The 22,706-nt window shown below is 41.2% G+C and overlaps 1 protein-coding gene across 1 annotated transcript in view; it reads right to left on the reverse strand.

Annotated features, from left to right (window-relative positions):
* The window catches only part of LOC101287293 (serum paraoxonase/lactonase 3), a 33,996-nt gene extending 18,038 nt beyond the window's left edge, over positions 1–15,958 (reverse strand). Inside the window, exons 1-3 of the mRNA XM_004265577.3 lie at positions 15,769–15,958; positions 13,945–14,015; positions 1,158–1,213 (exon numbers count right to left, since the gene is read on the reverse strand). Coding sequence (XP_004265625.1) covers positions 1,158–1,213; positions 13,945–14,015; positions 15,769–15,842 — 201 coding nt within the window. The 5' untranslated portion in view covers positions 15,843–15,958. The remainder of the gene's footprint in view (positions 1–1,157; positions 1,214–13,944; positions 14,016–15,768) is intronic.
* Between the last annotated feature and the right edge of the window lie 6,748 nt (positions 15,959–22,706).

Here is a 22,706-nt window from a genome sequence, read left to right on the forward strand (position 1 = left end):
AAAGAAACATATAGTAGGAACTACAAATATTATTTCCTAATAGCAAAGAAATCTCCTAGCTGTAAAGTAATTATTTTTAAAGGTCTATTTGGCATAACATTGAAAATCTAAATTGACAATAGGTAATTTAAGTCAACAAAGAAAAAGCTTTTCTAGACAGCTTTGTTTTATTTTTGGTTTTGGAGGAAAACTAAAGAAATAAAATCCCTCCCACTCACCCTCCCACCCTCACATGTACCACCAGCAGCAGCAATTTAAAATCCAAATGAGACCCTGACTATACTTAAGAATTTAGAAATTGGGGCCATTAAGGAATATTATATTATATTATATGCCCTGTTTCTGGCCAAAAAGATATAGATTTAAAAATTTTATGTTATTTGGTAGTATTTTATTGGCCAAAATGGAATATTAGAGCATGCAATTCCAGCAATCAGAATTCACATTGGAAATGTAGTCAATCTACTTTTTTCAAAATCCTAGGTCCCGTTCCAAATGCAACTGATTTAATAAGTACATGATAATTTTCAACATCTTCACAACATATACATTTTAATTTATTGAAATTCAGTCCTTCACATAGCTTCCTCATCATCCCAAACCTGTGAAGGTTGTATTGAGAATAAAATGCAGGTTTTTCCCTACTCCTCTTTGAAAGAGCTTCTCTTTGAAAGGCAAGGGATCCAAGATGGAAAATGCTCAGGATTTTGAATTGAGTAACATGGTTAACGTTCAATCCACAAACATTTACTGAGCTCCAAACATAGGAAGGCATGATGAGAGGAATACTAATTAGTGAGAAGATGATTTCCAGAAGCTGAGGCCCAGCAAATAGGGTGATGATGAGGATGAACAACAGCTGAGCAAATCTGGTGCCTCGTCTAGGAATCTAATGGAATTCAATATACATTTATTGAGACACTACTGGGTATATAACTGCCCATAGGGAGCTGCCCACCAAGGGTTAGGCAAGCCTGGCATTTCCGTGGTATCTTAATTAGCCTTCTGGAATCCCATTTTGGCTTTTTTAGTTGACTAGTTTACCGACGGGCAGGATGAATGCGTAGGGATCTATCTGGCAGCTGTAGTCGGCAACATTAATGTACTGTCCATGCAGCAATTGACATGAGCATCTGAGGGACATGGAAAATACTCACACTGGAGATAAAAGCCAGCCCCCTAGGAAGTATGTCGATATCTTCAGAGCCATTTTCTGCAAAAGAAGCAGAGGATCAGAAAGATGCATGTACAAAGGCTTAAAAAGTAAATCTCACACATAGTCAAGACTTTGAACTTCTTCTGGAAACTACCTTAACTTTTTTAACTATTTACTTGGGAAACTATATTAACTTTCAGGACTGCCACAGGCATGATACACTCCACTAAAACCTGAGCCAGACTCTTGAAATACTAAATTCTTTTTTTTTTAGAAGTCCATTTTCAGGAGGAAAAAAGCAAATAACTATAAAACAAATTCATATCCTAGATTTATTCTTTAAATAAAAACTCTCAGGGTATGTCCTAAGAGATTCAGCTTTATTCCCCACAGAATACTTATCTACAGACCAAGTGATAACATTTGGAAAGTCCTCACTGCGAAGCTCTCTTAAAGGCCTTTCTGCCAAGTATTTCTCCTCTCCAACTTGTTGAGGCCTGAAAAATCTATCCTTCTCCTATCATACTGGGAAATTACTGAGTAACTGTTCTCTGTTATAAAACCAATAGATCTTAGGATGAACTATTGGAAATAATTGAATTTGAAACATTTTAGTCAGATCTTTTTCTCACTGAGAGCTGGTCATGAGCATTTTTCTATGGAAAGAGGCATATGATAAGTAAGATATGACTAAGAACAGGATGAAAAAGGGGCTCTCGTAGCTTCTAGTAGAGAGATAGACCCACATATAATGTGAACCCAAGCAGGCAGCATTGAGGGTGAAATGAAGGCAATGGTTATTGAGTGTGGTAAACTGTAATTTACAAATATGGTAGAAACAGGATGTATCAAAGCCACATGCTCTTTTTTTTAATTTGAATTTTATTTTATTTATTTATTTTTATATAGCAGGTTCTTATTAGATATCTATTTTATACATATTAGTGTATATATGTCAATCCCAATCTCCCAATTCATCCCCCCACCCCCCCCACCCCACTTTACCCCCTTGGTGTCCAAATGTTTGTTCTCTACATCTGTGTCTCTATTTCTGCCTTGCAAACCTGTTCATCTGTACCATTTTTCTAGATTCCACATATACACAATAATATACGATATATGACTTACTTCACTCTGTATGACAGTCTCTAGGTCCATCCACGTCTCTACAAATGACCCAATTTCATTCCTTTTTATGGCTGAGTAATATTCCTTTGTACATATGTACCATGTCTTCTTTATCCGTTCGTCTGTCGATGGGCATTTAGGTTGCTTCCATGACCTGGCTACTGTAAAAAGTGCTGCAATGAACATTGGGGTGCATGTGTCTTTTTGAATTATGGTTTTCTCTGGGTATATGCCCAGTAGTGGGATTGCTGGGTCATAAGGTAATTCTATTTTTAGTTTTTTAAGGAACCTCCATACTGTTCTCCATAGTGGCTGTATCAATTTACATTCTCACTAATAATGCAAGAGGGTTCCCTTTTCTCCATACCCTCTTCAGCATTTGTTGTTTGTAGATTTTCTGATGATGCCCATTCTAACCAGTGTGAGGTGATACCTCATTGTAGTTTTGATTTGCATTTCTCTAATAATTAGTGATGTTGAGCAGCTTTTCATGTGCCTCTTGGCCATCTGTATGTCTTCTTTGGAGAAATGTCTATTTAGGTCTTCTGCCCATTTTTAGATTGGGTTGCTTGTTTTTTTAATATTGAGTTGCATGAGCTGTTTATATATTTTGGAGAGTAATCCTTTGTCCATTGAATCGTTTACAAATATTTTCTCCCATTCTGAGGGTTGTTTTTTTCGTCTTGTTTATAGTTTCCTTTGCCGTGCAAAAGCTTTTATGTTTCATTACGTCCCATTTGTTTGTTTTTGTTTTTATTTCCATTACTCTAGGAAGTGGGTCAAAAAAGATCTTGCTGTGATTTATGTCAAAGAGTGTTCTTCCTATGTTTTCCTCTAAGAGTTTTATAGTGTCTGGTCTTATATTTAGGTCTTTAATCCATTTTGAGTTTATTTTTGTGTATGGTGTTAGAGAGTGTTCTAATTTCATTCTTTTACATGTAGCTGTCCAGTTTTACCAGCACTGCTTATTGAAGAGACTGTCTTTTCTCCATTGTATAACCTTGCCTCCTTTGTCATAGATTAGTTGACCATAGGTGTGTGGGTTTATCTCTGGGCTTCTATCCTGTTCCATTGATCTATATTTCTATTTTTGTGCCAGTACCGTATTGTCTTGATTACTTTAGCTTTGTAGTATAGTCTGAAGTCAGGGAGTCTGATTCCTCCAGCTCCATTTTTTTCCCTCAAGATTGCTTTGGCTATTAGGGGTCTTTTGTTTGTTCATACAAATTTTAAGATTTTTTGTTCTAGTTCTGTAAAAAATGCCATTGGTAATTTGATAGGGATTGCATTGAATCTGTAGATTGCTTTGGGTAGTATAGTCATTTTCACAATGTTGATTCTTCCAATCCAAGAACATGGTATATCTCTCCATCTGTTTGTGTCATCTTTTCCAATTTGTATTCCTTTTATTTCTTTTTCTTCTCTGCTTGCTGTGGCTAGGACTTCCAAAACTATGTTGAATAATAGTGGTGAGAGTGGACATTCTTGTCTTGTTCCTGATCTTAGAGGAAATGCTTTCAGTTTTTCACCATTGAGAATGATGTTTGCTGTGGGTTTGTCATATATGGCCTTGATTATGTTAAGGTAGGTTCCCTCTATAAGCACTTTCTGGAGAGTTTTTTATCATAAATGGGTGTTGAATATTTTCAAAAGCTTTTTCTGCATCTATTGAGATGATCATATGGTTTTTATTCTTTAATTTGTTAATATGATGTGTCACACTGGTTGATTTGAGTATATTGAAGAATCCTTGCATCCCTGGGATAAATCCCACTTAATCATGGTGTATGATCATTTTAATGTGTTGTTCGATTCTGTTTGCTAGTATTTTGTTGAGGATTTTTGCACCTATATTCATCAGTGATATTGGTCTGTAATTTTCTTTTTTTGTAGTATCTTTGTCTGATTTTGGCATCAGGGTGATGGTGGCCTCATACAATGAGTTTGGGAGTGTTTCTGCCTCTGCAATTTTCTGGAAGATTTTGAGAAAGATGGGTGTTAGCTATTCTCTAAATGTTTGACAGAATTCACCTGTGAAGCCATCTGGTCCTGGAGTTTTGTTTGTTTGAAGATTTTTTTTTTTTTTGCGGTACGTGGGCCCTCACTGTTGTGGCCTCTCTCGTTGCGGAGCACAGGCTCCAGACACGCAGGCTCAGCAGCCATGGCTCAGGGGCCCAGCCACTCTGTGGCATGTGGGATCTTCCTGGACCGGGGCACGAACCTGTGTCCCCTGCATCGGCAGGCGGACTGTCAACCACTACGCCACCAGGGAAGCCCTGTTGGAAGATTTTTAATCACAGTTTCAATTTCACTACTTGTGACTGGTCTGTTCATATTTTCTATTTCTTCCTGGTTCAGTCTTGGAAGGTTATACCTTCTTAAGAATTTGTCCATTTCTTACAGGTTGTCCATTTTATTGGCATAGTGTTGCTTGTAGTAGTCTCTTATGATGCTTTGTATTTCTGCGGTGTCTGTTGTAATTTCTCCTTTTTAATTTCTAATTTTATTGATTTGAGTCCTCTCCCTCTTTTTCTGGATGAGTCTGGCTAAAGGTTTATCAATTTTGTTTATCTTCTCAAAGAACCAGCTTTTAGTTTTATTGATCTTTGCTATTGTTTTGTTTGTTTCTATTTCATTTATTTCTGCTCTGATCTTTATGATTTCTTTCCTTCTACTATTTGGGTTTTGCTTGTTCTTTCTCTAGTTCCTTTAGGTGTAAGGTTAGATTGTTTATTTGAGATTTTTCTTGTTTCTTGAGGTAGGATTGTATTGCTATAAACTTCCCTCTTAGAACTGATTTTGCTGCATCCCATGGGGTTTGGATTGTTGTGTTTTCATTGTCATTTGTCTGTAGGTATTTTTTGATTTCTTCTTTGATTTCTTCAGTGATCTCTTGGTTATTTAGTAATGTAGTGTTTAACCTCCATGTGTTTGTGTTTTTTACATTTTTTTCCCCTGTAATTGATTTCTAATCTTTCAAGCATTGTGGTCGGAAAAGATGCTTGATATGGTTTACATTTTCTTAAATTTACCGACTCTTGATTTGTGACCCAAGATGTGATCTATCCTGGAGAATGTTCCATGTGCACTTGAGAAGAATGTGTAATCTGCTGTTTTCAGATGGAATGTCCTATAAATAGCAATTAAATCTATCTGGTCTGTTGTGTCATTTAAAGCTTGTGTTTCCTTAATTTTGTGTCTGGATGATCTGTCCATTAGTGTAACTGAGGTGTTAAAAGTCCCCCACTATTATTGTGTTACTGTTTATTTCCTCTTTTATAGCTGTTAGCATTTGCCTTATGTATTGTGGTGCTCCTATGTTGGGTGCATAAATATTTACAATTGTTATATTGTCTTCTTGGATTGATCCCTTGATCATTATGTAGTGTCCTTCTTTGTCTCCTGTAATAGTCTTTATTTTAAAGTCTATTTTTTCTGATATGAGAATTGCTACTCCAGCTTTCTTTTGGTTTCCATTTGCATGGAATATCTTTTTCCATCCCCTCACTTTCAGTCTGTATGTGTCCCTAGGTCTCAAGTGGGTCTCTTGTAGACAGCATATATATGGGTCTTGTTTTTTTACCCATTCAGCAAGCCTGTGCCTTTTGGTTGGAGCATTTAATCCATTCATGTTTAAGGTAATGATTGATATGTATGTTCCTATTACCATTCTCTTAATTGTTTTGGGTTTGTTTTTGTAGGTCCTTTTCTTCTCTTGTGTTTCCCACTTAGAGAAGTTCCTTTAGCATCTGCTGTAGAGCTGGTTTGGTGGTGCTGAATTCTCTTAACTTTTGCTTGTCTGTAAGGCTTTTGATTTCTCCATCAAATCTGAATGAGATCCTTGCCAGGTAGAGTAATCTTGGTTGCAGTTTCTTCCCTTTCATCACTTTAAATATATCATGCCACTTCCTTCTGGTTTGTAAAGTTTCTGCTGAGAAATCAGCTGTTAACATTATGGGAGTTCCATTGTATGTTATTTGTCATTTTTCCCTTGTTGCTTTGAATAATTTTTCTTTGTCTTTAATTTTTGTCAGTTTGATTACTATGTGACTCAGTGTGTTTCTCCTTGGGTTTATCCTGCCTGGGACTCTCTGCACTTCCTGGACTTGGGTGGCTATTTCCTTTCCCATGTTAGGGATGTTTTGCATTATAATCTCTTCAAATATTTTCTGGGGTCCTTTCTGTCTCTCTTCTCCTTTGGGACCCCTATAATGTGAATGTTGGTGCATTTAATGCTGTTCCAGAGGTCTCTTAGGCTGTCTTCATTTCTTTTCATTCTTTTTTCTTTATTTTGTTTTGCGGCAGTGATTTCCACCATTCTGTCTTCCAGGTCACTTCTCCGTTCTTCTGCCTCAGTTATTCTGCTATTGATTCCTTCTAGGGTATTTTTCATTTCAGTTATTGTATTGTTCATCTCTGTTTGTTTGTTCTTTAATTCTTCTAGGTCTTTGTTAAACATTTCTTGTATCTTCTTGATCTTTGCCTCCATTCTTTCTCGAGATCCTGGATAATGTTCACTATCATTATTCTGAATTCTTTTTCTGGAAGTTTGCCTATCTCTGCTTCATTTAGTTGTTTTTCTGGGGTTTTATCTTGTTCCTTCATGTGGTACATAGTCCTCTCCTTTTCATTTTTTCTATCTTTCTGTGAATGTGGTTTTTGTTCCACAGGTTGCAGGATTGTAGTTCTTGCTTCTGCTGTCTGCCCTCTGGTGGATGAGGCTATCTAAGAGGCTTGTGGAAGTTTCCTGATGGGAGGGACTGGTGGTGGGTAGAGCTGGGTGTTGCTCTGGTGGGCAGAGCTCAGTAAAACTTTACTCCGCTTGTCTGCTGATGGGTGGGGCTGAGTTCCCTCCCTGTTGGTTGTTTGGCCTCAGGCGACCCATCAGTGGAGCCTACAGGCTCTTTGGTGGGGCTAATGGTGGACTCTGGGAGGGCTCACACCAAGGAGTACTTCCCAGAACTTCTGCTGCCAGGGTCCTTGTCCCCGTGGTGAGCCACAGCCACCCCAACCTCTGTAGGAGACCCTCCAACACTAGCAGGTAGGTCTGGTTCAGTCTCCTATGGGGTCACTATTCCTTCCCCCTGGGCTCTGATGCACACACTACTTTGTGTGTGCCTTCTAAGAGTGGAGTCTCTATTTCCCCCAGTCCTGTCAAAGTCCTTCAATCAAATCCTGCTAGCCTTCAAAGTCTGATTCTCTGGGAATTCCTCCTCCCATTGCCGGAGCTTCAGGTTGGGAAGCCTGATGTGGGGCTTAGAACCTTCACTCCAGTGGGTGGATTTCTGTGGCATAAGTGTTCTCCAGTTTGTGAGTCACCCACTCATCAGTTATGGGATTTGATTTTACTGTGATTGCGCCCCTCCAACCATCTCACTGCGGCTTCTCCTTTGTGTTTGGATGTGGGGTATCTTTTTTGGTGAGTTCTCGTGTCTTCCTGTGGATGATTGCTCAGCAGTTAGTTGTGATTCCAGTGCTCTTGCAGGAGGGAGTGCACACACGTCCTTCTACTCTGCCATCTTGAACCACTCCCCACATGCTCGTCTTAAAATGTGATGTTCATACTCTTCCATTAAGAGGCTACATCTGTATCCTCTCTGCTTGAACCTGGGTAGACCTTCCTAACTGCTTTGACAAACAGAATGAAGAGGAAGTGATGCCACCTGACATACAAGGTAAAGTCATAACCAAACCTGCCACTGCTTTCTCTCTCTCTCAAGGCATGTACTTTGGGACCCCTGAACCTAAAAATAAGAAGTCTGGTATTTTAAAGCTACAGAAGAGAGACTGTGGAGAGACCACACAGTGCAGAGAGAGGTCTGGAGGAGTCTCAGATGACTTCAGTTCCCAGCCTTTCAGCCGCCGTAGCTGACGCAAATGGAACAGAGATGAGCTGTCTCCACTAAGCCCTGCCCAAACTGCAAACTCAGAAGCAAAATAACTATTGCCTTTTTATTTTTTAAAAAAACAGGGTATTTATTTATTTTGGCTGCGTTGGGTCTTGTCGCTGTGCATGGGCTTTCTCTAGTTGCAGCTAGCGGGGGCTACTCTTCATTGTGGTGCATGGGCTTCTTATTGCAGAGGCTTCTCTTGTTGCAGAGCTCGGGCTCTAGGCGCGAGGGCTTCAGTACTTGCAGCACGTGGGCTCAGTAGTTGTGGCACGCTGGCTCTAGAGAGCAGGATCTGTAGTTGTGGCGCACAGGCTTAGTTGCTCTGCAGCATGTGGGATCTTCCCGGACCAGGGATCAAACCCATGTCCCCTGCAAGGAGATTCTTAACCACTGTGCCACCAGGGAAGTCCTATTGTCCTTTCAAGTCCCTAAGTTTTGGGGTAGTTTGTTGCACAGCTATAGTAAATGGAATACATGGGAAAATGGTTACCTAAGGTAATGGGTTATTAGTGCGTCAAAAGGCAATTGAGAGAGGATAGAGGAGAACAGGGGAAAGAAAAGTGGAACAAAGCCAAAGAAAATGCAAATTTGAATCAACAGAATAATAAACAATAGGCACTGAAAACTGGAGGACAGAGATTTAATCATGCTGATTATGCTGAAGGTTGAAACTAATCCCCAACCAGTAACCTAATAATTACATTAATCAGAGCTTTCCATTTTCTAAGCAGTCCAGTTAATCAAGATTTACCTATATATGGTATTTTGATGGCCTGAAAGATTTAGTGCTTTTTCTACATGGAGTAAAATAGACTTCGGGAGAAGCCAGCAAAATGAATAAAGCAATTTTAAAAATCATGTTGAATATGGGTGGGTTAGTTTTTGAACAAACTTTTTTCTCTCACTTTTTTTTCTCTAAACAATCACTTCTTGGTTTCCTTTTGCCCGATCTCCTTCCCACCTCCATCCTGGATGTGGATACTCCCCAGGCTCTACCTGCCCTTGGCTGTTTCTAGGGGCAGAGTACTCATCCTACCTGCATCATTGACTCTAGCCCCATGGCTTCAGCTTCCACTCACATGCTCTTGATTCTCCAATCTCTAAATCAAGCCCAATTTCCAGGCCTCTGTATTCACCTGTATATTAGACATTTCTACCTGGCCTTTTCATTTCTCATACTCAACATGTCTCAAACTGATCTGGAAATTTCCCTCTTGAATCTGCTCCATTTTCTATATTTCAATTTCCGTGGATGACACTTCTATCCCCCAAGTACACAAAGTAGGAACCTTGGAGTTACCTTTGATGCTCTCCTTTTCCTTACTCCCCAAATCTAACTAATCACAAGTCTTTCAAGCTCTAGAACTCCCTCCTGGATTTCTATAATAGCTTCCAAATGGGTCAGCTTTGCTCGCCTACAACCATTCTCCGCACTGTTGACAGTCATCTTTTTAAATTGCAAAGTTGACCTTGTTATGCCCCTGCTTAAAACCCGCCAATGGTCCACTAGGGCTGGCAGTATGAATCCCAAATTCTCCACAGAATTGAGGCTCTGGTCTCAATTCTTGTGGCTCCCACTCTTCACTCTCCATTCCAGGTGTGCTGCAGTACTTCTGTCGGCAGTTCCTAAAACGTGCCAGACTTATTCACCTACATGCCTGAGCACATGCTGCTCTCTGCTTCTTGGCAACCCACACCTTTCCCCCACCACCCTCACCTCCACTGGGCTGAGTATCACGGGCTCTTAAAGATGAGTTGGATGCTACCTTCTCGGCCTTTTCAACCTCTCTTGGCTTCAGCATCCATTTTATGTACTAACACAGTCACCTGTGACTGCATCCACCATGACATTTCCCACACTTGGGCCGCGACCTCCTGCATTTGTTAATGTCCTACTAGAAAGTAAGCTTCCTGGAAACAAGGACCAGGTTTTATTCAGTACGGTATGCTTGCACCCAATATAATACCTGCCTTTTCACTGTAAAAGCTTTCAGTAAAAGCTGTTATGCTGACTAAAAATGATACACTGCTTTAGTTTCTTGAACTTTGTCTTGTCTTGAGGTTAAATTATTGACAAGTGTGTGTTAATTTCTGAGTAGAAGATGTCCTGAGTTGTATACTCTCTGGTTTGGTCTTTTTATCTTCCATACACCATGTCGCATATCTCCCATGATAGCATTAACCACTTCAGTAATTCACCTGCAATAGGAGTGGGCATTTTCCAAAGGGACTATGCTTGTCTTTACTTGCTCTACGCAGAGGATAGGGAAGCTGGTGCTTTGCACTCAGATGTGGAAAAGAATTAGTAGCTGACTGTACTTTACTCCTGACCCTCCTTTGCCCTCCTCCCCCACCTACACTGCATCTGCATGATGGCCGAATGCATCTCAGAAACAGTGGCACCTGTGGGAGTAAGAGTCCCCAGGAACCCGCTCCTGAGTCCCCTCCACATACTCGTTAACCTGTGCACAACTAACCTTAAAAACCCCACTGCCAAGTCTAAAACAAGGCTTACAAATAGGCATCTACTGCCTTTTAATCTGTCAACCCTATTAGTTGGCATAACTTCATTTCTTTGGCCTCCAATAGTTCTCTACAGACATCCTGAAAGAATGTCACACCAAATTACTATCAAGTAATATTATCCTCATTTCACATCTTGGAGAGAAGGTTCTGAAAGCCAGCTAAGAAAACAAATGGAACCTACCGTGGAGTAGAAACATATCTTGGAGAAGCTGGAAGCTATAGGAGGGAAAAGAGATGGAGGGGAAGATAGGAAGACACCACATACAATGGCTGTCTGTCTACTTGATAATCCTGCCAAGGGCAAGCTGATAAAGCTATTCATATTTCAAGTGCAGCTTTGATTAACCAAACGACTTCCTAGTTAAGACAATCCTTGAGCCTCAAAGCCTTGGAAAAAGGATGAACTTAACACAAAAAGATCTTTGAGGTATGGTTTTTGGAGGTTAGAATTATTTCACCTTTCAACCTTTCTTCCCAGAAAGAATACTGGGGAAGGAAAACAAAAAAAGGAAGAGTTTGTTCACCAATAAAATTAACCACAAAACTCTAGGTCTTGAAGAAAACACAAATCAGAATTTTTCCCCAGCTCTGTTACTGCCTACCTACCACACCCTGCCTTCAATCCTTTAGTGTTTTCCATTGTTTCATAAAGCTTTCACTCTGGAATAGTTGGGTCTTGCGAGTATTATCTTATTAGTGAGCTTTATTTCAATATCTAGCCTGCCTTGTCTCGGTCAGCTCTATTTATTAATATTTCACCTTTTTCCACCTCAGATTTTCTGTTTTCTGCTGCTATCATACTTCCCTGAAGCTTCATAATAAAAATGTGCTGTCAGTAGATAAGAAAGGCAGTGTTACACAACAGAGAGTACAAAGGCATAGAAGAAAACTGCTCTGGCTCATAATCTAGGCCTGTCACCCTCTAGTTCTGGACCACTGGGCAAGTAACTTCATTCTTCTGGGTGTCAGTTTCCTAATCTACAAAGACAGATGGCAGCACCCACCTTATAGGGTGGTTGTGAGGATGATGTAAACGTTTCCAAAGGACTCAGCAGAAAGCTCATAGACACTAGGCCTTTGATAAGGCAGTATTATTATTTTTAGATATATAGCAATATTGTCCTACTGACAAATGACCCATGATCATTCTCACTTGTTTAGTTCTACAAATATAAAATGTACACAGGCCAACAGACATGAGAAGTGAAATGACAGTTTTTTCTTCTGCTCTAGTTTTAACTTCTCAAGTCTGTTTGAATCATACAATCTGAGAGTTGGACTAGATATTAGAAATGATCTAGTCTAATTACCCCTCTAAATTACTTGGCAGGGCTCTTATCTTTTGAGAGATATATGTGTAGTCAATATGAATATTACTCCACAAGACAGTGAACAAATGATTAAATGTTATATTTCCTTATTTTTTAAATCAAATTAAATCTGACCCTGAGCCCACGTTCCACTAAATTGGAGGGAAATTCAACCTGAGTCTCTCTGCCAGGGTTGTGCAGATACCACAGGTGGTGAATTTTAAAACGAAGCTGAATATTTGGGAAAGTCCATCTGGCCTTTATTCTACGCTAGTCACCACTGAATTACTCACTGCCAAGCCCATGTGGTCCCTTTAACTTAGACAATTTTGCCACTTCCACGTCCTGCGTGTGTGTGCATATAACCTTTGCTCGGGCTGTGACACACGGTATAAAGGATCCAGCCTCCCTAAAGATACTTTCTAACCATTCCTTCCTAGGTCTTGATCTTCCCCCAGAATGGGGCAAAGGTCCCTGTTATTCAGAAAACCCACATATTCTTCTCCCATCTCCATCAGAATCCCTTGAAGGAGCTCAGGTTTTTAAAAACCAAACTCAGGAAGTAGTTTGTCATCAGTTCATTCTGCTTTCTAGCTGGCAGCACAGACCTCATCTAAGACCAGTGAGCACAAGGACCAGGCTACTTCTCTTCTTTTTTTAGAAGTTGAGAGGGAAAAAAGACAGAAAACTAAAATCAAAAGGGCTCTTATTTTTTCTGATGTATATATGTATATCAGAAAAAATATATACATATATATATTAGTAACATATCTTGGAGAGCTATATCATATATAATATATATATATCTATCTCTTATGTCACAATAAACTATGCTTTCATCCTGTCACATACTGAAATAAATCACAGTCCCTGACCCTAGGAGGTTTACAGTCTGATTGTGAGAGAAAGAAAGAATACTGCTGGCTCTAAAATAAAGCATTTAGTAGGTGTCACAAGTGAATCAGAGTTTCAGAGTGCTGTGAGAGTTCAGAGGTACGAGAGGAGTTTCCAGCTGATTTCAGCCAGCAGAGATGAAGAAATCATTGGGGGTAATTTCATGAGCAAAGGTGAGAAAATGAAAGAACACATTCCCAGAACGGTGAACAGAATCTAGCTAGAATTTTGTTTTTCTAGTAGTATTGTCAGGGACAGTGAAAGACTTGGAGCCAGAAGAAGCAGTTGAGGCAGTAAGGAGTAAATGAGATCAGCTCTGTGTGGCGGCCCAGGAGAGGCCAACATATCTCACGTGAAACAGTGAGCGATGAGGGGACAACAAATGGTTGCTAAATTTTGAACTGAGTCTCTTTGACAATGCGGGTACCATGCTTAGGAGAAGTCTAGAAGAAGAGCTGGTTATAGGTGGGGGCATGAGGGAGGAAATGACAGAAAGGTAAAGTAGATTTCAGATGGGAAAAGGCGGCCTGCAGTTTGAGTGATTAGGGATCCAGCTACGGATTTTCAATTAATTAAAAAAAAAACTCAGTCGGTTGTGAGGTTCTTGAGAATAAGGGCTAAGTCATATTCCTCTTAGTACTTGCAGATAAATTTTGAAGGAAGTGACACTTGAAGTTAGGAATATCATCAAGGAGAGGGGAGAAGAAAAAAAAGAAGTGAGAAAGGCAACAGAAGAAGACAGAGAAGGAAGTGAAATTTCACAGAAGGGACAGGAGCACAGTTCAGCGAGGGACCAACCAAAGAGTAGTCAATAACATTTTTCAAATGATTGAGAGATATCAGTAAGAAAGAGGACTGAGAAAAAGCCACAGATTTTGACATTTAGGAGACCTCTTGGAGATGTGGGATGAGGTAGCTTGGGTACAGCTGATGAGGCTGAAGGCTCAATAGGAGGGTTTAAGTAGTAGCAGCAAATTAAATTAGCTGGCAGCCTTTGTCAGGTGGATGGTACCAAGAAATTGTACTGTCACATACATACCAAGTCCCTCAATAAGGTGGCAGTTCTGGGGTTCTACTGGCTCCACTTCTCGATATGCATTAGTTCTTTCTCTGTAGAAGATAAAAACATTGGAGGTCAATGCACAACATCCAAAATCAATGTCTAAACATGGTCTTTAATCACCTTCATATGCATTAACTCTCTTTCTCATCATTTATGGATGATATCACAAATAAGTGAACATCTCCTTTTATTTATATAGTGTGGACATTATCTGGGTAATGTGCCTGTATTACTTATTTAATAGTAAATAAATATTATTAATTTAAATGCACAAAATAATATTATTTAATGTGCTAAAGTATTGCCTATTATAAATCTGCACTTTGGTTCCATTAACCCCCTATAGTTTTGCCTTTTGATCCCTGTGTCCCCTACTGCTTTCCCAAATTCAACAGGGTATTTTAATAGCTAAACCCTGTAACTTTTGCTTTAACTTTATTATTTTTAAATTTTTACGCTAATTTACTTTGCAAGTATTTAAATTCATTAAACTGACCACAATTTAAACAATTGGCCAAACTATTTCTGAATAGTGTTTTTGTTTCCACAGTGAAACATTCTTCTAAATACCAGGAATAATTTTACATTTTTATTAAATTGTATTCAGGAAGACTCTACACTTAGACTTATCCTACTGTCACTTTAAAAAAAATACTCCTTAGATCAGCTTTATAATTATTATTTTTTTTTATGATTCTCTCACTTGGGTGCATTGGGAGCAAATGTAACAATAAACTCTTTCAAGCTGAACTAGAAAGTATTATCAAAAGGCATTAGGCTCGGGAATTCCCTGGTGGCGCAGCGGTTAAGAATCCGCCTGCCAATGCAGGGCACGTGGGTTCGAGCCCTGGTCAGGGAAGATCCCACATGCCGCAGAGCAACTAAGACCCTGCGCCACAACTACTGAGCCTGTGCTCTAGAGCCTGTGAGCCACAACTACTGAGCCTGCATGCCATAACTACTGAAGCTGGCGTGCCTAGAGCCTGTTGCTCTGCAACAAGAGAAGCCACCACAAGGAGAAGCCTGCACACAGCAACAAACAGTAGTCCCTGCTCTCCGCAACTAGAGAAAGCCCGCGCAGCAGCGCGAAGACCCAACGCAGCCAAAAATAAATAAATAAGTAAATTAAGACGGGAAAAAAAAGGCATTAGGCTCCTCAGTAGATTCTAGACGTGAACCTCTGAGGAGACAATCAGTTTCTACTTAAAGAAATAAATAAAAACAACCCAAAGACAATTGAAGGCAAGTAGAGGCTAATAGATCCACTCAGAAATGCACATCATCACCTAACGTTTCTTCTTACCAGCCCAGTATTAACTTTTCCTGAGATATTTCTGGGATGGCTATCACCAGGAGATCTTCCAACTCAAAAGGTCAGATACCTACAAAATGCCAGGCTCCCCCTGCAGGTTTTGGCTCATTTCCCTGCCGTCCACCTAGCTCTTTTAGTCTGGGATGAGTTGGTAACCCAGTACTCCTCAGTGTGGAACTTGCCTTGGGCAACCTCTGAGTCAGCCAAAAAACATCCAGCTTATAGCCTGGCTCCCTACCCCAAGTTCAGCGACCTGGGAAAGGGGCGGGTGCGGGGCGGCATTTCTGCCCCACCATCTTAGGAAAGGCAAGAAGTCAGCTCACTCTATGTGCGCTTCTCAAGGGACAGTTTGCTAGGAGGGATTGAGGAATGGGGTCCCAAACTGCTCATTCTTACCCGCTATAGGAAGGCGGCACCCGGCAGCCCTTAACCTAACTTGGAAGAAGAGAATAGGAGCCGAGGATGTTCCCATCAAGATGCCAACTCACCTAAGCGTCATTAACCTCTCCCCGATTAGGGCCAGGCCGGCGCCCAGCAGGGTAAGCGCCACCAGCTTCCCCATGGTCTTGGGGCGCGACGCGCGAGCGCAGGCGCTGGGGAGGCGCTGCGGGCTGGCGCCTGCCCCGCCCCTGGTGGTGCCCACCTCGCCCGTCGTTTCCTCCTGGGCTGGTGCGCTGCCCGGGCGTTGGGCTAAGGTCACGTTGTCCCGCGCCGCCCCGCCCCGCCCCGCCGCCCCTAAAGGTTCAAGGCCATTTTTATCCGCGTGAATCAAAGCTACCTTTATGCTCGAGGTTCAAGGAAACATTTACTCGCGGGATTCTTTTATTCTTCAAAGCTCAAAGTACAGAGACGGGAGCCGTAGCCCTGGGTTAAGGTCTGGTGTTCTCTTGGCAGCTTTGGCAAGATCCCACCGGTTGCTGGGACGATAGAGGAGGCGATTTGCTGCCCAAAGCTGCGGAGTTCTACCTCATCTCCTCGTGTGGCCTGAAGTGGAAACCGGAGGGGCGGGGGAGCGCGGGGAGCTAGAGTTCAGAGCTCGAAACTTTGCGTTTGTGGAAGGCAAGGAGTAATATGAGACGGCGAATTGATCCCTCGACACAGGGAGCAGTGATAAACGGAAGGATGACGACCAGGTTGGAGGGAGAGGGGCGGAAGGTGAGGAAGACTTGAGTTTGGGCAGAGCAAAGTAGCATCTTCAAGCATGATCTGTTTTTGTTTACCAACAGAAAGAAATAGTACTAGATCTGTTGAGTTTAACTGAGTAAATGTGTTTGAGAGAATACAGAACTGGAGATATTAAGGAAAGAAAAGGAGGTTTCTGACCTGTGGGATACATGAATATAGTCTGAATACATAATTACTGTAGGATAATAAAGCCTTCCATTTATGCAGCACCCACTATGTGCCTGGGATTGTGCTTAGAACTTTGCCTACTTTTGATTCTCGGTACTTCTCTGAGGTAGGTAACATCCCAATTTTATAGGTGAGAAAACCAAGGCACAGGGTAGCTGTGTAACTTGCCCTAGGTCACACAGCTGGAGAGTGGCAGAGTCAGGCAGTCCGGCTCCAGACCCTGTGCCCTTCCTTAACTGTGCTGTGGAAGAAGGGCTACTAGAGGAACACTGTAACATCTGGAGTTGTATTGATAAGATCATTATTTCTAAGATTAATTTTAAAAGAGTTCAAGCAGAGGAGGAATTGAATGCTGTTTTCATGAGGACATAGGAGGAGAGAGATGAAGAAGAGAGGAGTGCTCCCAAAGCTGAGGGGCCAGGAGGCGTGGTGCAGGCGTGCATCCAGAGTTTAAGGCTCAGGCTACCTGGGTTATATCCAGCTTGGATAAGGTGCTCAACTTTCCTGCCCTGCAGATTCCTATTTTGTAAAAGAATGTCTGCCTTATACGTGACTTAAAATCAAATGTTATGATGAGAGCAAAGTGCTCACCACTGTGCTTGGTACATTGTAAGAAGCCAATAAGCATTAACCATCATTTAAATCTGAACCTCCTCCACCTGAGAGTGTAGGTTAATTGTAGGGAGAGACCCCCATCCCATTGATCACTGGGTCTTCCAGAGCCAGCCACAGGACTTTGCACTTAATAGTTAGCCTCTAAAAATTGATTAGATGGGTGGATGCAATATATGGACTTGGGAGAAGTAAATATTGGGAGAATAAAAAGAAAGGATGATGAAATAGTAGTAATTGTTCCTATGTACTAAGCATTTTGCATGCTTTATCATATTACTTCTTATTATCCTCATTTTACAGATAAGGAAAGTGAGGCTTAGAGAGGTTACATGATAACTTACATAAGGTTACATAACTAAGAAGTGTCAGAAATTCCATTTGGATTGAGACCTACTGACCCTAGAGTACTTGTTCCTATTTCGCTGTGTTTGCTTGCCCCCAGCATAGCATGAAGAAGAGGGTAAGAAAAGAGATATATTCTTGGGCAATTGATTGCAGGTGCTGTGTCATCTATAATTTGTTTTAAATTTCTTCACGTTAGGCAGAGGAGTGTGTGTGTGTGTGTGTGTGTGTGTGTGTGTGTGTGTGTGTGTATTGACTTTAAACCTTAAACGTGGATAGTTATCATCTGAATACCATAATCAGTGATTCAAACCCCTAGCCTGGTTAGTTAGCATTAAAGAAGTCCAAACTTTGGAGATCACCATATCATGTGTCACCATCAAAATCTGCACCTGGAGAGTTCACTCATTAACTCAAGAGATATTAGAGATAATTATTCAAGGTAAAGCTAGTTTTGTCCAAAATATGTGGATTAGCAAGACATATTGTGTCAATCTAAGCAGCTCCAGCTCTGCCTAGAGTAAGAACAAGAACAAGGAAGCCAGCATACTCAAACCAGTGAAGTGGGTTCTTGGCTGTCTTAGTCCATTCAGGCTGCTATAACAAAAAACCTGTAAACTGAGTGGTTTAGAAACAAGAAACATTTATTTCTCACATTCTGGAGGCTGGGCAGTCCAAGATCAAGTTGCCGGCAGATTCAGTGTCAAGTGAGAAACTGCTTCCTAGACTGCTGTCTTTTTGCTGTGTCTTAACATAGTGGAAGAAACAAGGGAGTTCTGTAGGGTCTCTTAAAAGGGCACTAGTGGGCTTCCCTGGTGGCGCAGTGGTTGAGAATCTGCCTGCCAATGCAGGGGACATGGGTTCGAACCCTGGTCTGGGAGGATCCCACATGCCGCGGAGCAACTAGGCCTGTGAGCCACAGCTACTGAGCCTGCACGTCTGGAGCCTGTGCTCCACAACGGGAGAGGCCGCGATAGTGAGAGGCCCACGCACCGCGATGAAGAGTGGCCCCCGCTCGCTGCAACTAGAGAAAGCCCTCGCACAGAAACGAAGACCCAACACAGCCAAAAATAATAAATAAATAAATTTTTTTTAAAAAAAGGCACTAGTGCCGCTCATGAGCGCTCCACCCTCATAAGCTAATCACCTTCGAAGGTCCCACCTCCTAATACCATCACCTTGGAGGTTAGGACTTCAACATATGAATCTGGGGTGGGACAAAATGTTCAGACCATAGCACCAGCTCTAGAACACTGTTGTATGCTGTGTCCACACTATTGACCAAGGAAGATTCTGCTTTCTGATCTGAAGTGAGCTGAATCCTCCCTTCAGAACTTAGTCTCAGACTGAAACTTTCTGTCATGTGCTTATTGAAATACACAGGACAGAGCTGGGACTTCACTGACTTTACAGAACAATGGATCACTGGATGATTTTCATGCCTCCTTGGTAATAAACATTTGTGTGTGACAGATTTGAGTTTGAGCTTTGTGTTTATTGAAACATACTGCCTGGCAGTGAGATTGTGGGGAAAGGGACCCATAGCCCCTCATCCGTATCTAATCTTTGAAGGCTAATCTTTGAGTGTAATGGTCACTCAAACCCTGTCAAGAGGCCAGATTGGCTTGGTGCAGAGACCACTGAGTACATCAGTGTCATAAAAAGGGACTTACTGTCATTGAAAGAGCAGGACAAATGAATTCAAAAGTCCTGAGGTCAAGTCCCAGTTCTGTGTGGAAGTGACTCTTTAGTCTTTAGAAATCACCTATTCCCTCTGGGCCTTTCTTACGTATACAGTGGGGCTCCTCAAAGAACTAATAGGACCGAATGGAAGCATGTATGTCTAAACAATAAGTGCAGTACATAAATCTAGTTAATCCAACACCATGGATAATCAAAGTACCATTCAGGGGGATGCAGAATGTACATACATATCATCCTATGGTGGAAAAATTAGAGGAATTCTATGTTTTGCATGTGTACGATACGCATAGAAACAGTCTATGACACAAACTGAAGAGTCGATACATGAGATTGGGGTCATGGAGATTGGGGAGGTCAGTGATCATGGAAGGAGACTTTGCTTTTGTTTTGTTAGGCTTATGATGTCTGAACATTTTAAACCATGGATTCTCATCGTGTTTATTATCATACAATTTTTAATTTAAAAAGATCATTCATATTAGTGAATCTTGACCAGGAGTGATAGAGGGAGAGAGCAGCAAATCACAAAAGAGAATGTGGTTATATCTCAATAAAGCTGTTTCAGAAAAAAGAGAATATGGATTTTAGAACATTTGAAAAAAAGAAATGTGCAGAACGGTGTATAGTCTGCTACCTTTTGTGAAGTAAAGGGGAAAAACAAGAATATGTATTTGTATCTGCCTGTATTTATATAAAAATATTTGAAAGATACACTTCATTTTGGAGTAATCCAAATTACTTTACATACAGGCGGTATGTAAACCCATTGGAATGAAAGGGAGAGAGGAAAGAGGAAAGCACCCAATTTTGGCCCTCAAGAACCATTACATTTCTATTTGGATGAGGTACAGGAAACAGCAAAGGAGTCAGAAAAGGGATAATGAGGGAAGAAAGAGGAGAATGGTATTGCAAAAGCCAAGGCAGAAGCGTGTTTCAAGAAGGAAGGAAGAGGAGAACATGCCAAATGCTGCTAAGAACTCAAGTGAGATGAGAGTGGGGAGAGATGTAATTGGATTTGACAGCACAAAGATCTCTGATGATCTTGATGAGAGCAGTTTCTGTGTGGCAAGAACAGAAGCCAGACTGTAGTTGGATGAGAAGTGAATGGGTAATGAGTAAGAGGAGACAGTGTGTATCTCGAATAATTTACTTATCATGGCTGTATTAATTATGTGTTATGATGCACTAAACTATCCCCAAACAAGGTAGCTTAAAATACATTATCTCAGCATTGTTGTAGGTCAGAAACTGCAAGCAGCTTAGTGAAGTGCTTCTGGCTCATGGTCACTCGTGAGGTTGCAGTCATCTGAAGGCATTTCCACCATGACTCACTTGCATGGCTGTTGGCAGGATTTAGTTCCTTGCCACGTGGACCTTGCCACAGGGCTGCCTGAGAAATGTCCTCACAATAAGGCAGCTGGCTTTCCCCAGTGAGTGAGTGACCTGAGTGAGGGAGCAAGGAGGAAGCCTCTGCCTTTTATGACCGAGTCACGTGTCACTTCTGTCTTATTCTGTTTGTTAGAAGTCAGCCACTAAATCCAACCCACTCTTAAGGAGCAGTGCATTAGGCTCCTCTTTTGGGGAGGAATGTCAAATTTGTCGATAAATATATATATATATTTATTTTTTATTTTTTATTTTTGCGGTACGCGGGCCTCTCACTGTTGTGGCCTCTCCCGTTGCGGAGCACAGGCTCCGGATGCGCAGGCTCAGCGGCCATGGCTCACGGGCCCAGCCGCTCCGCGGCATGTGGGATCTTCCCGGACCGGGGCACGAAATCGCGTCCCCTGCATCGGCAGGCAGACTCTCAACCACTGCGCCACCAGGGAAGCCCCTGTGGACATATTTTAAGCCACCACAGTGGAGTTCAGAGAAATGATGTAGTGGTTAGAAATGTAGGGTCAAGGGAGTGTTGTTTTTAAAGTGGGAGATGCAATTAGTATGTCTTTGTGCTGATGAAATCAGTAGGGGAAGATGAATCAGTAGGGAAAGAGTTTGATGAAGCAGAAGAGAGAAGGGATAATAGAAGAAATGAAATCCTAAGGACAGCTGGAAGACACCTTCTCCACTTTAACAGTAGAGATAGGAGGAGATGGATGTAGCTATAGTGAGAGGTGTAGATTTGGTGGGGAAACGTGAGGGGACTCGTGTCTGGTTGCTTCCATTTTCTCAATGAATTATAAGGCAAGGCCTTCAAACCGATGTGTGAGTAGATGAGGGATGGTGGGAAGTTTGAGGAAAAGGAGGAGGTATAAAATTATTAACTTAAAAGGAGAAAAGCTAATCTGCTAAAGAAATTGAGGATTGCTTGACATTTTGAGTACCGAATATGAGCTTTGACATTCATGCAAGAGAAAGCATTCAGCTGTTTTGTGATTTTCCCAAATAACGTATAGCTGCTCAGGTGCGTATGTGAAGTAAAGAAATGGTTTGAGTTTTGCCCCACAAGACATTAGAAGAGAAGTACAAAGGGGTTGAGAGTATATTCAAGGAAGTGATTAAAGGATGGGAGCTAGATTGGACAAGGAGAGATGTTACGCAGAGTGGGGACAGTTGGAAAGGGAGAAAGTTCTGAGGCAGGCGTTGTCAATGGATTTGAGGTTGGAACAATTTCAAAAATTTTAGAACAATAGCGCTACCCGAGCAAATGACTTGGAAATGCAGGAGGTGGTTGTTGAAGAGTCTGAGACTTGAAATAAAGGTTTTACAGTGAGAAAGTTTCTGATACAGAATATGGCCATGGGAGTGGATAGCTGAGGTAGTGGAAGAAAAGGGTATTGGGAGTGAAGAATCAAGGCACTAAGAAGGTATGAGTTGGAGGATTTCTCCATGTAGAGTTTTAAATCACTGGGAAAGAAAATGGGATAGAGACTTTCTGTTTTATTAGATCATTGTACTAATTTCCTACAAAATAAATATTATCCTGATTTTGGAGATAGAAATTAAGGTAGAAATCTGTAAAAAGGTAAGGAATGGCTCTCTATAAACTGATAGAAAATAATTTCCAGAAAAAAAAAGAAAGAGAATGTAGAAGAGGGAGAAGGGGAGCTCAATAACAGAGAATTTTTTAAGAAATAGAATACTGCCTATCGATATTAATGCTAGAAATAGTAGAAGTAAAATCACCATATGCAACTCCAATATAATAATTATTGGGCAAGAATCATTAATGGGTGCTAAAACCAAACAGACGAAAAGTTTCAGGGAGCAGAATATTCGCTTGGATCTATAAAAAGAAAGGACAAATTAACCCTGTTGATGTGGTGGTCACCAGCTTAATCAGTTACTCAGATTTAGCATCACAAAGAGTGGAACAACCTGTGTTTATATTCTGATGCAATGCAATGTGAAGTACATGTCACTTATTCGTATTCTTGTCAAAATTGTTTAACCTGAATCTAATCAAGCCTCA

This window comes from Orcinus orca, chromosome 9 (assembly GCF_937001465.1).
Source record: "Orcinus orca chromosome 9, mOrcOrc1.1, whole genome shotgun sequence".
In the NCBI taxonomy this organism is placed as follows: domain Eukaryota; kingdom Metazoa; phylum Chordata; class Mammalia; order Artiodactyla; family Delphinidae; genus Orcinus; species Orcinus orca.